Source organism: Physeter macrocephalus, chromosome 16 (genome assembly GCF_002837175.3).
Source record: "Physeter macrocephalus isolate SW-GA chromosome 16, ASM283717v5, whole genome shotgun sequence".
Taxonomy (NCBI): Eukaryota; Metazoa; Chordata; class Mammalia; order Artiodactyla; family Physeteridae; genus Physeter; species Physeter macrocephalus.
Genome location: NC_041229.1, coordinates 56,030,466 through 56,042,746, shown reverse-complemented (window position 1 = coordinate 56,042,746; position 12,281 = coordinate 56,030,466). Strand labels below are relative to the sequence as shown.

Below are 12,281 nucleotides of genomic sequence, written 5' to 3'. Positions count from 1 at the left end.
GTATGGATATACAAAAGACCCTGAGCAGCCAAAGCAATCTTGAGGGAAAAAAAATGGAGCTGGAGGAATCAGACTCTCTTTGATGTAAATCACAGGAAGATCTTTTTTGACCCACCTCCTAGAACAATGGAAATAAAAACAAAAACAAATGGGACCTAATGAAACTTAAAAGCTAGCTATATTCAATTTCCTGTAATAAACCATAATGGATCAATGTAATCTCTATCAAATTACCAATGGCATTTTTTACAGAACTAGAACAAAAAAATCTGAAAATTTGTATGGATATACAAAAGACCCTGAGCAGCCAAAGCAATCTTGAGGGAAAAAAAATGGAGCTAGCAAATATTTGCAAAGAAATCAACAGACAAAGCATTAATCTCCAAAATATATAAACAGCTCAATGTTTTTTTAATAAATCTATTTATTTATTTTTATTTTTGGCTGCATTGGGTCTTCGTTGCTGTGCATGGGCTTCTCTTGTTGCAGAGCACAGGCTCTGGGTGCGCGGGCTTCAATAGTTGTGGCACATGGGCTCAGTAGTTGTGGCTCGCAGGTTCTAGAGCGCAGGCTCAGTAGTTGTGGCACACGGTCTTAGTTGCTCCGCGGCATGTGACATCTTCCCAGACCAGGGCTCGAACCCATGTTCCCTGCATTGGCAGGTGGACTCTTAACCACTGCGCCACCGGGGAACCCCGCAGCTCAATATTAATAAAACAAACAACCCAATCAAAAAATGGGCAGAAGACCTAAATAGACATTTCTCCGAAGAAGACATACAGATGGCCAACAGGCACATGAAAAGCTGCTCAACATCACTAATAGAGAAATGCAAATCAAAACTACAATGAGGTATCACCTCACACCAGTTAGAATGGGCATCATCAGAAAGTCTACACACAACAAATGCTGGAGAGGGTGTGGAGAAAAGGGGACCCTCTTGCACTGTTGTGGGAATGTAAATTGATACAACCACTATGAAGAACAGTTTGGAGGTTCCTTAAAAAACTAAAAATAGAATTCCCATATGACCCAGCAATCCCACTACTGGGCATATACCCAGAGAAAACCATAATTCAAAAAGACACATGCACCCCAATGTTCATTGCAGCACTATTTACAATAGCCAGGTCATGGAAGCAACCTAAATGCCCATCGACAGATGAATGGATAAAGAAGATGTGGTACATATATACAAGGGAATATTACTCAGCCATAAAAAGGAAAGAAATTGGGTCATTTGTCGAGACGTGGATGGACCTAGAGGCTGTCATACAGAGTGAAGTAAGTCAGAATGAGAAAAAGAAATATCATATATTAACGCATATATGTGGAATCTAGAAAAATGGTACAGATGAACTGGTTTGCAAGACGGAAATAGAGACACAGATGTAGAGAACAAACGTATGGACACCAGGGGGGGAAAGTGGGGGTGGTGATGGTAGTGGTGGGATGAACTGGGAGATTGGGATTGATATATATACACTAATATGTATAAAATAAGTAACTAATAAGAACCTGCTGTATTAAAAACAATTCAAAAAATAAAATAAACCTACATTAACACATCAAAAAAAGCATAATGGAAAAGAATATGAAAAAGTATATATATATAATATATATGTATAGTATATATATATAACTGAATCACTTTGCTGTACACCAGAAACTAACAGAACATTGTAAATCAGCTATACTTCAATTTAAAAAAAAAATTTTTTTTTTTTAAGAATCCATAAAAATGAAAATGAAAGGCAAGTCACAGACTTGGAGAAAATGTTTGCAAAATATATGTCCAACAAAGGACTTACAATTAGAATATATAAAGAACTCTTACAACTCAATAATAAGGCAAATAACAATTTTTTTAATGGGTAAAGATTCAACATACCATATCAAAGAAGATACAGGGATGGCAAATAAACATATGGAAAGATGCTCAGTAGCAATCATTAGGGCAATAAAAATTAAAACCACATTGGGATACCTATATACACCTACTGAGGCAACTAAAATGAAAAAGTCATAGCAAGTGTTAGTGAGGATGTAGAACAAAAAACATTCCTACCCTGCTGGTGGGAATGTAAAATGATGCAATCACTTAGTAAAACAGTTTAGCTGTCTTAAGTTTAACATTCACCTGCCAGAAAATTCAGCTCTTCTCCTAGCTTTTTACCCAAGAGAAATGAAAGCATATGTCCATACAAAGACTTATTAATGTTCATAGCTGTTTTATTTGTCATAGCAAAAAATGAAACAACACAAATGTCCACCAACATTTGGACAGATAAACAAATTGTGGTATATCCATATAGTGGCGTACTACTCAGCAGTAAAAGGAAATGAGTATTGATACACATAACAACATGGATGAATTTCAGAATAATTATGCCAAATGAAAGAAGCCATATAACAAAGAGAACATACTGTATTATTCCATTTATATAACATTCTAAAAATATATATAAACTAAGCTTTTGGAGGTGATGGATAAAGCTATAAAAAATACATTAGCTATACCTGTTATTTTGGATAACATACCAAGCTTCAGTTCCCTCATCAGCGAAGCAAAAAGAATAATACCTGTCTCACAGAGTTTATTTGAAGATTGTATTCATGTGTGTGTGTTTATGTATATATATTGTGTGTATCTAATATACTGTAGTGCCTGACACAGCAAATGACTCAGTTAATGTTCTTTCTATTCCACCACCCCTCTGCCTCTTCCAAGTGACTGATAAAGTTACTGGGTACTTTCAGATTACTCTCTTGATACACTTAGCAAAGTCTTAGTGGCACATTTTTTTCTTAGTACCTTTTAATGGCTAAATGTAATAGGCAAATGTATTAGAGAATTTAATAGATAAGTTTGCTTTTAATACTTATGAAAACCTTTTCCTCTCATGACAGTGATGACTTCAAGCTCTCATCATGACATGAATTGACAAAATTTCATTTTGCTTTTTTTTTTTACCCACAGGGTTTATCCATGGCTTAGAGGACTGGGTTACACATCCTTGGGTGTATTTTTATTGGGATTTTTATTATGGAACATAGATAACATCTTTTGTGATTCACTGAGGTAAGATATATTTTCAGTCTCTGAAAAATATTTTTGGAATCCATTAAGCAGACCATTTCATAGGCATATAGAATTATTAGTGCACTGAAGTGAATTTTTGCCATCATTGAAATTTAAAATATACATATAGCACAATAAAGCTAAATTCTGGAAATGCTTGTTTAAATTACGTAAAAATTTGGACCTAAGAATATTCCATAACATCTGTAGGGATTTTTTGTGTGTGCATTGCAGTACAATACAGTTAGTCAAATATTGACTAGGGCTTTGAAATCTGCCTAATCTGCTTTACTGAAGAAATAAGAAATAGGAATGAGGTTTTTACCAGCCTGCTGCACCAAATGCGCGCAGTGCAGGTGCGGCGGCCGCGGGGCTTTGTGATTCATGCCCACTTTCAAAGGGGGGGCTTGGGCCCGTCTGAGAGGCACCCAAACAACTGTCTTCTAATATTAGCACGGCTGTATTTCGGGATCTATTATAGTCTGTCCAGACAGATCCCATTGTAATGGGATCTTTTATTAAAAGATTAGCACTATCTCCTGTAAAAAAAAAAAAAAAAAAGGAATGATTTGTAATAAGCATATGAAATACGTGTATATAATTTTGTACTTTAATATGCTTAAATGTTATTTTCTAAAAAAGGCAAGTATTCCTTTTCACTACCTTTTCAGCAATTACATATTCACTGGAATTTGAATCTTGGGTCTCTGGACTCTAGTCTGTCACCTAAGACACTGTCTGTCTGGGCCTCAGTTTCCATAAAATGAACATGCTAAGTAGGTTAAACTAGTGGATCCTTCCAACTCAAAATTCTGACTTAATAGTTTTGCATAATCATAGACAACAGAGGAATGTATTGAATAGCACCACAGAAAGGCAATCAACAAAATTCAAACTGTGGGAAATCTATAGAACGAATGACCTAGTCTCTTCAGCAAATAAATTGCAGAGGGGGCAAAAAAGGGAGGAGGAACGTAAGATTAAAAGGGACTTAAGAGATATTATCAACCAAACTGAGTGTAATTACTTTTTTTTGGATCTTGATTCAAACAAACCAAATGTTTAAAAAAAAAAAGCTTATGATCAGTAATCGAATATCTAATAATGTTAAGGGATTATTGTTAATCTTTTAGGTGTGAAAATGGTATTATAGTTATGTTTTAAAGAAGTTTTATCCTTTTAGAGATATATACTGAAATATTTAGAGGTAAAATGATAACAATATCTGGGATTTGCTTCAAAATAATATGGGAGGGGAGAAGTTTAGATGATACAAGATTGGCCATAAATTATAATTGTTGAAGCTGGGTAATGGGTACATTATTATTTTGCCTACTTTTGCATATATTTGAAATGTAGACTTTACATGCACACAAACAAATAATACATCTTGCTTAAAAAACTAAGATCTAAGTGAGTGGTTCTGAATCAGTACCATAATATCCATCAGAATCCCAACTGGGGCTTTTACAACACAGAGGTAAGTCATCATCCTCTGGGTGAGATCCTCTGTTTCTACTAAGAAATAAAGTAGGTTCTTAAAGATGTCTGCAAAATTTGTGGGGATATCTAGAAAATAATTTGGTGTTTCACACTGAATTTCCCCCCTCTAATAAATGAGAATATTAATATGATACACAATCAAAAGATCTAGAATTTGAGACTCAGCTGTACCACTAGCTGAGTGACTTGGGCAACTCAATAATCTCTCTGTATTTTAGGTTCCTCATCTTCAAAGCAAAGCTTATAAAGCCACCTCAAAGATTCACTATGAAGTAAAATCATATTATAAATACAAAAGGACTTTATAGACTGTTTGGTGCTCTTCTGGAATGACGGTTGTACATAGGGCATAGAAAAAAGCTCGTGTCTAGTTTCTTGAGTGAATAGCTAAGTTGACCAGTGTTTCCCAAAGTGTTTTTCCAGGAAACACTTGTTCCATAAGGTGTTAATAAGATATTACCTGAAAGAAGGGTTCCATGTATTAGTAGCTTACCTGAAAAAAATGAAGATAACCTGTTTAGTTATGGTAGGACTTTTTAAAGCCTATAATTTGTTAATATGCATTACAAATCTCCAAGAGGGCAATAACCTATGTACTATTTCCTACATTTATTTTGACCAAAGAGTCATTTCTTCATGGAACTTCTGCTAGGAATACTGTTCCTCAAAATACACTTTGGAAAACAATACAGCAGACTACAGCAGACATAAGGAAATTAAATAATTGCCATGTTTGAGAATGACATTTCAAAATGCTCTAAGACTGTCAGCATTAGTTGTTAAATATAAAAAATAATTGACATGCATATTTCCCCCCCCTCTCTACACAGGAACTTTCGAAAGAAGGTGCCACCTATCATAGCTGTTACCACACAGTTTCATGCATGGTGGCATATTTTAACTGGCCTTGGTTCTTATCTTCACATCCTTTTCAGGTAGGAAATAGAGACTTTTTTCGCCTAGTATTGGAGTGTTTCTTTCTTTACTCTTCAAATAGAATGGTGTAAATATAAAATGTAACAGACAGAATCAGAAACTTATGTTCCAGCTTTGCCTCTGCCACCAGGTGATCTTAAGCAAGTCCCTTACTCTCTCTGAAGCTGTTTTCTCATCTTTAAAGGTTGACAGCTCTAGTAACTGACCTCTGGCACATGATCTACATTTTAAGTAGATCATTCATCTCCTTTTTTAGTGCAAGTAGGATATAAACATTTCCATTTCTTGTTGATCATCATATCTTTTTTATAGAGAACAAATTTAAGGGGAAAAAAGCAGCCAGATCCCCCGAGTGGGGACTGGGAAAGCATGAGTATCTGAAGTCCCCAACTTAATTTGTCTCCTTCCCTGAAATAAATTGGTTGCCACTTTTCTTTCCTTGTTCCCCTAATAAAGAACTTGTTGGGGCTTCCCTGGTGGCACAGTGGTTAAGAATCTGCCTACCAATGCAGGGGTTATGGGTTCAAGCCCTGTTCTGGGAAGATCCCACATGCTGCAGAGCAACTAAGCCTGTACGCCACAACTACTGAAGACCATGTGCCTAGAGCCCATGATCCACAACAGGAGAAGCCACCACAATGAGAAGACCATGCACCGCAGTGAGGAGTGGCCCCCACTCACCTCAACTAGAGAAAAGCCCGCACGCAGCAATGAAGACCCAACACAGCCAAAAAATAAATTAAATAAATAAATTCAAGAATTTGTTGGAGGTCAGCCATTTATAGCAAAAATGGAATCAGAATTCTCTCTGATCACCCTGCTCAAATAATACTTCTGTATCACTGTTTCCCCTTAGCAAGCCTTATTTTTCTTCACGGCATTTATAACCAGTCATGTGTTTACTTGTTTACCTCCCCCAACTAGACTGTAAGTTTCTTGAGAGTGAGGACTTTATCTTATTCACTGCTGCTCTCCCAAGTGCTTAAATCAATGCCTGTCACATAGTAAGCCCTCAGTATATATTGTTAAATGATTTAATGAATGAATGTATACATATTGGTCTCTTTACCAGGGTATCAGTCTATGTTTAATCTCAAATTCATCTCAAGAATTGAGAGAGCTGAAATATTTATAGAAAGGGGAAGAAAATTTTCCTTTGAACCAATGTGAAAATTTACTCAAGTGAAATTTTTAGACTACCTTTTAAAACATTTGCATCTCACCTGTCTAGAGATCAACTTATTTAGGCAACCTGAATTTAACTACTTGTGAATGATATAAAAAGAACTTCTGGGCAACTAAATAAGGATCACTGAATTCATACTGTGAAGAGCTCAAGGTTATTAATCATGGAAGAGTTCTTTAAACTCTGGCTCTAAGTATAATTATTTTATTTTTTGCTGCTTCTTACTGCATTGAATATTTGGATTCTCAGCCCATAGCATATTAGAAATAACTATTTAAGAGGGAGGGTTATGGGAGGAAATGCTTGGGGAAACTGGCAAATGATAGAAAAGGAGAAACAAAAATAACTATAAAGCAAACCCAAGAATTAAAAACTTGGCACTTTAACACTGCCCACGAAGTCCCAAGGACATAACTGCAGTGTAATATAATACAGCAATGAATACGTCTTACCTGACAGATGGCTTGCCTCAGAGGGAGCATCTCTAGAGAACCAGGTGGAAGCAGTGGGGCCTTTTATAACCTAGTCTCAACTCAAATTGTATCACTCTCACAATACTCCATTGGTCAAAGTCATAGAGTCTATCTCTTGACAGGAGGAGTATTGAAGAATTTGGGGACTCCAAACTCATGTCTGAACAGGAGGCACTGTTCAGCTGGAGCTGGTATCTGAGCTCAGAGGAAAGACCCCATGGGGCTGAGACCCAGGACTCTTAAGAAGGGTACTGCTGGGCTTCCCTGGTGGCACAGTGGTTAAGAATCCACCTGTCAATGCAGGGGACACGGGTTCAAGCCCTGGTCTGGGAAGATCCCATATGCCATGGAGCAACTAAGCCCGTGTGCCACAGCTACTGAGCCTGCACTCTAGAGCCCGCAAGCCACAACTGCTGAAGCCCACGTGCCTAGAGCCCATGCTCCACAACGAGAGAAGCCACCTCAATGAGAAGCCCATGCACCGCAACGAAGAGTAGCCCCCACTCACCGCAACTAGAGAAAGCCCACGTGCAGCAGCAAAGACCCAATGCAGCCAAAAATAAATAAAATAAAAATAAATAAATGTATTAAAAAAAGTGGTACTGCTGCTACAGGAAAAAACTGTTGCTGCCACAGTGATGGAGTGTTGTTGGGATGCTGTTCACAAGAGCCACAAGCCAGTGGCCCCTCATAAAAATGAAACAAAAATGAAAAGTCCTTTCTTTCTCCTCCAGCTTTTCAGTCTCTCTCAAATGCCCTAATTAGCAGAGCCTATTAGGGAGCATCTGGCAAGGCAGGAATGTAGTTTGTAGTCTCATCTCCTGCATCACAAACAGGATGGAATATAGAAGAGTGGATTTGGAGCTGAGATACATTAACTTAACAGCTGACCCATCTGGTGAGACTAAAAGAGAAAACGGGGAAAGCATAAATAACCAGTATCAGAAATGTAACAAGAAACATCACCACAGATGCTGCAAATATAAGGAAGATAAGGAGGTATTTTTAACAACTTTATGTGATAGGTACTTTTGTTTATGTTTGAAATTTTCCACAATGAAAAGTTTGAATTTTCAGCTCATAGCCTCATCTGGGCTTGATATATATTATTCCTTTAATACTCATGATGGTCCTGTTTTACACTGAGGAAAGACAGGCTCAGAGAAGTCAGGTGCCTCGCACATGATCTTAGTGTTATTGCCTGGATTTGAGCCCAGAGTTTTCTGTCTCCCCAAACCAATCAAGACCTTAGAAATCAACTAATATAACTTCTTAATTTGATGGTGAAGGAAACTGGGGCTCAGAGAGAAGTGACACTCAAGGTCACTGGCTAGTTGGAGTAGAATATATTGGATAATGATTAGACAGCACCTGAATTCAAATCCTGCTTCTAGCATTTACTAGCTGTAGCACCTTGAATGAAATGTTTGACCTTTTTTGAGACTTTCTCATATGCAAAACAGGAATAATAATACCTACCTAGTAGGGTAGTTTAAGAATGAAGTGTGTATAAAGCTCAGCGTCCAGTGCTTGCCCCCGTGTTGTAGGTACTTAACAAATAGTTGGGAGCGGTGGAGGTGACAGCAAGGGTTGGAATCCAGGGCTTCTCTGCCCCAGTCCAGGACTCTTCACTAAAGAGAAGAGAAAACATGGCAACTTTCTTTTAGAGATTAACATCTGAAAAATTGTCAGAGTAAGATTATATTCTAAGACAGTAAAGTATTCATAATCTATGATGCTTCTCTTTACAGTTCCGGTTTTGGGTACATTAGAATGGCATCATAGCCATGCTAAATTACTCAAATTCACACATACGTGCTCTTTTTCATTCTCTTATTTAAAGGAGAAAATTTTTCATGCTATAAAATTATGTTTTGCATATGTACTTATACTGTATATTACTATTCAAATACAGTTAAATCGTGTACTATATATAAACTATGTATGCTGTTAAGTTATGGACAGTTTAATAAATTTTTCAGAGATAAATTTAACTTTATTTTTGCTGTACGGACTGATATATTAGAATCTGATCTCATCTTTATTTTTTTAAAAATAAATTTATTTATTTATTTTTGGCTGAATTGGGTCTTCATTGCTGCACGCGGGCTTTCTCTAGTTGAGGCGAGCGGGGGCTACTCTTCGTTGTGGTGCACAGGCTTCTCATTGCGGTGGCTTCTCGTTGCAGAGCACGGGCTCTAGGTGCGCGGGCTTCAGTAGTTGGGGCTTGCAGACTCTAGAGTGCAGGCTCAGTAGTTGTGGCGCACGGGCTTAGTTGCTCCGCGGCATGTGGGTTCTTCCCGGACCGGGGCTTGAACCCGTGTCCCCTGCATTGGCAGGCAGATTCTTAACTACTGTGCCACCAGGGAAGCCCAGAATCTGATCTCATCTTTAGAGGTGACTCATTTTAAAGGATTCTCTGAAGAAGTGATACCTTCCTGGTTATTTCATACCTGTATTGTAATCCTGATAGAGGTGGTATAACCGTTTCTAAAATATTCTAGGAATACTCTACCTTAATTCTTACTACCATATATCTTCAGAGATGAAACTGGCAATCATGACATGAATCACATCAAGCATGAGCAGAATGCTCCCTACTAAACTACAAACTTCCTGAGGTTACAGTCTGAGAGTTGATCATTTCTGTCTTCCTTAGGATCTTGCCAACTGTTCTGCATAGAGTAGGTCCTCAAAAAACGGTTGCTAAATGAACAAAGTTTATTTGTCAGTGTTGCTTTTTCTTTGTATATACAGAGGCACTGTGGTTAAATTTGTCAGTAAGCCGGTTTGCGTGAACTTAAAAACTTGTCTGAACTTATTTACAAAACAGAAATAGACTCACAGACATAGAAAACAAACTTATGGTTCCCAAAGGGGAAAGGGAGTGGGGAGAGAGAGATAAATTAGGAGTTTGGGATTAACAGATACACACTACTATATATAAAATAGATGAACAACAAGGATCTACTATATAGCACAGGACACTAAATTCAATATCTTGTAATAACCTATAATGAAAAAGAATCTGAAAAAGAATATATATATATATATATCTGAATCACTTTGCTGTACACCTGAAACTAACACAGAATTGAAATCAACTATACTTCAATTTTTAAAAAATTTGTCTGAAAAGCTTTCCCCCCTCCCCTTTTCTTTCAGTTTATACACAAGAACACTTTACCTGAGATACAGGCCAAAGGTGAAGGTAAGTCCACTTCCTAGGGTGTGTGTGTGTGTGTGTGTGTGTGTGTGTGTGTGTGTGTGTGTGTGTGTGGAGGACAGAGGTAATGGGAGGATGTGATGGGGGTGGAAGAAGGGGGTGGGGTGGAGGGGTAGCAGAGAGAGTACAGGCTTTGGGACCAGATGCTCTTGGATCTTAAGTCTTCCACTTACTGCTCTATGACCTTGGGCAAGTCTCTTTTCTTTAAGCCTTAGTTTCTTCAATAGTAAAATGGAGCTGTTAATAGCTACATTGTAGAGTTATTTTAAAGATCTGAGATGATTTAAATGCCCAGCTCTATGCTTGACAAAGTAGATGCTTAATATATTTAAATAAATTAAATAAAAATAGTTTCTGAGATCTGGTGTAGACCTAGAAAGAATATGCTCTGCTCAGGTTATTAATACCAGGACAACCACTAGCAAACCACTGTAGTCATATCCCATGGGTTCTTTTTCATTCTTTTTCAGGGATAACATGGAACAATTTTATCTTCTTTCATTTTGTCCTAACTTGTTTCCAAACAGTTTCTCTTCGGAATCTGGCCGGTGATCCTGTTTGAGCCTCTCAGGAAGCAGTGATGAATTATTTCACCAATAAAACAAAATAGCACGTACCATAGGCCTGGTCAAATGATTAAGGAAATCTTTAGAGATCTACACGTTCAAATATATCATGACCATCGCAGCAAAGGAGTGACTTTCTAATCCTGCCAGCCATACAGAGAATGAGGAATGGGGCTTGTTGGATGTTTAGCTTGTGTCTTTATCTCATTTGTCTTCCTCCTCCTCACCATCACTCTAAGATGTTTCAAAAGAAACAGACATGATGTGTATGTATATACTCGAATGCTGGAAATATTGGGCTTTTCTTAACAGGTTAACAGTTTGTGCTGATCATAGGAAATTAACCTTTTTCCTTTTTTAACAAGGCTTGCATGTGAATTAAACTTTTCTTAATATTTGATTAAATAATGAAAACAGTCAGCTAAGGACTGGCAAAACCCCATATCCAGATGGCCAGCTGTGAGGCAGCACTTAGCTATTTCAGCCTTGATTTATATTTTTGTCATAGTAACCTCATGGATGGTTTCCCAAGGTAAAAAAAAAGAAAAAAGAAAAGAGCTATCTGTGGGATTCTGGTAGTTCTTCATTGTCTGCCTCTGTGCTGGTCCGAGTGTTATAAGCAAGCTCAGACCTGCCGTTTGGTTCTATACTTGTCACATTCCAGATTTGCGGTGGGCTCTGGGATGTCGTTTGTGGTCACATCCCAGCAGGGTGGGTGGGCCATCTTGTAACCTTTATGAAGGCCACCAGGACACCTGTAGAATGTTCCACCTCCACCCAGTTAAAGGTGGTTGCTCCGTTTCCTTTGATCTTTGCAGATCTTTAAGTTGTCACTGTTTTTATGGCTAGGCAAACATGATTGGTGGGCAAACATATTTCATCCTCCTAGAATAACTCATTTGAAGTTACCAGTAAATACCGTTATACTCTGACTTTTAAAATTATGCAATATTTTCCAGTTTTCAGAGAGGCCGTGGTTAGGACCAGGGAAATGTGTTGGGTGAACTAGAGCTAAAATGATCAGGATCTTATGTACATAAAGCTTATTAGAATACCTGCTCCTTCATTTTGTTGAAGGAAAGAGATATAAGGATTGAAAACAGCTCTAACTTACTTGAACTTGTAACAGAACTACCAAAAATTAAAGTGCTAAGACATGGCAGTGAAATCTCATTGTAAGGCAGCTAGTTCTAATTTGGATTTGAATGTATAACAGATTGAATCACTCTTCACAAACTTAACAACTGCCTGGAATAAAAACCTGATTTGACCCATTTGCTCATATATCACCATATTTGTAGCTCTGTAC

At 37.6% G+C, this 12,281-nt stretch overlaps 1 protein-coding gene across 3 annotated transcripts in view; it reads left to right on the top strand.

Annotated features, from left to right (window-relative positions):
• The window catches only part of ACER3 (alkaline ceramidase 3), a 183,527-nt gene extending 172,000 nt beyond the window's left edge, over window positions 1–11,527 (top strand). For all 3 annotated transcript variants that reach the window (XM_024131609.3, XM_024131613.3, XM_024131612.2), the window contains 4 exons: window positions 2,981–3,082; window positions 5,416–5,520; window positions 10,346–10,391; window positions 10,934–11,527. In XM_024131609.3, the coding sequence (XP_023987377.1) occupies window positions 2,981–3,082; window positions 5,416–5,520; window positions 10,346–10,391; window positions 10,934–10,987 (307 nt within the window). In that variant the 3' untranslated portion in view covers window positions 10,988–11,527. The remainder of the gene's footprint in view (window positions 1–2,980; window positions 3,083–5,415; window positions 5,521–10,345; window positions 10,392–10,933) is intronic.
• The last annotated feature ends 754 nt before the right edge of the window (window positions 11,528–12,281 follow it).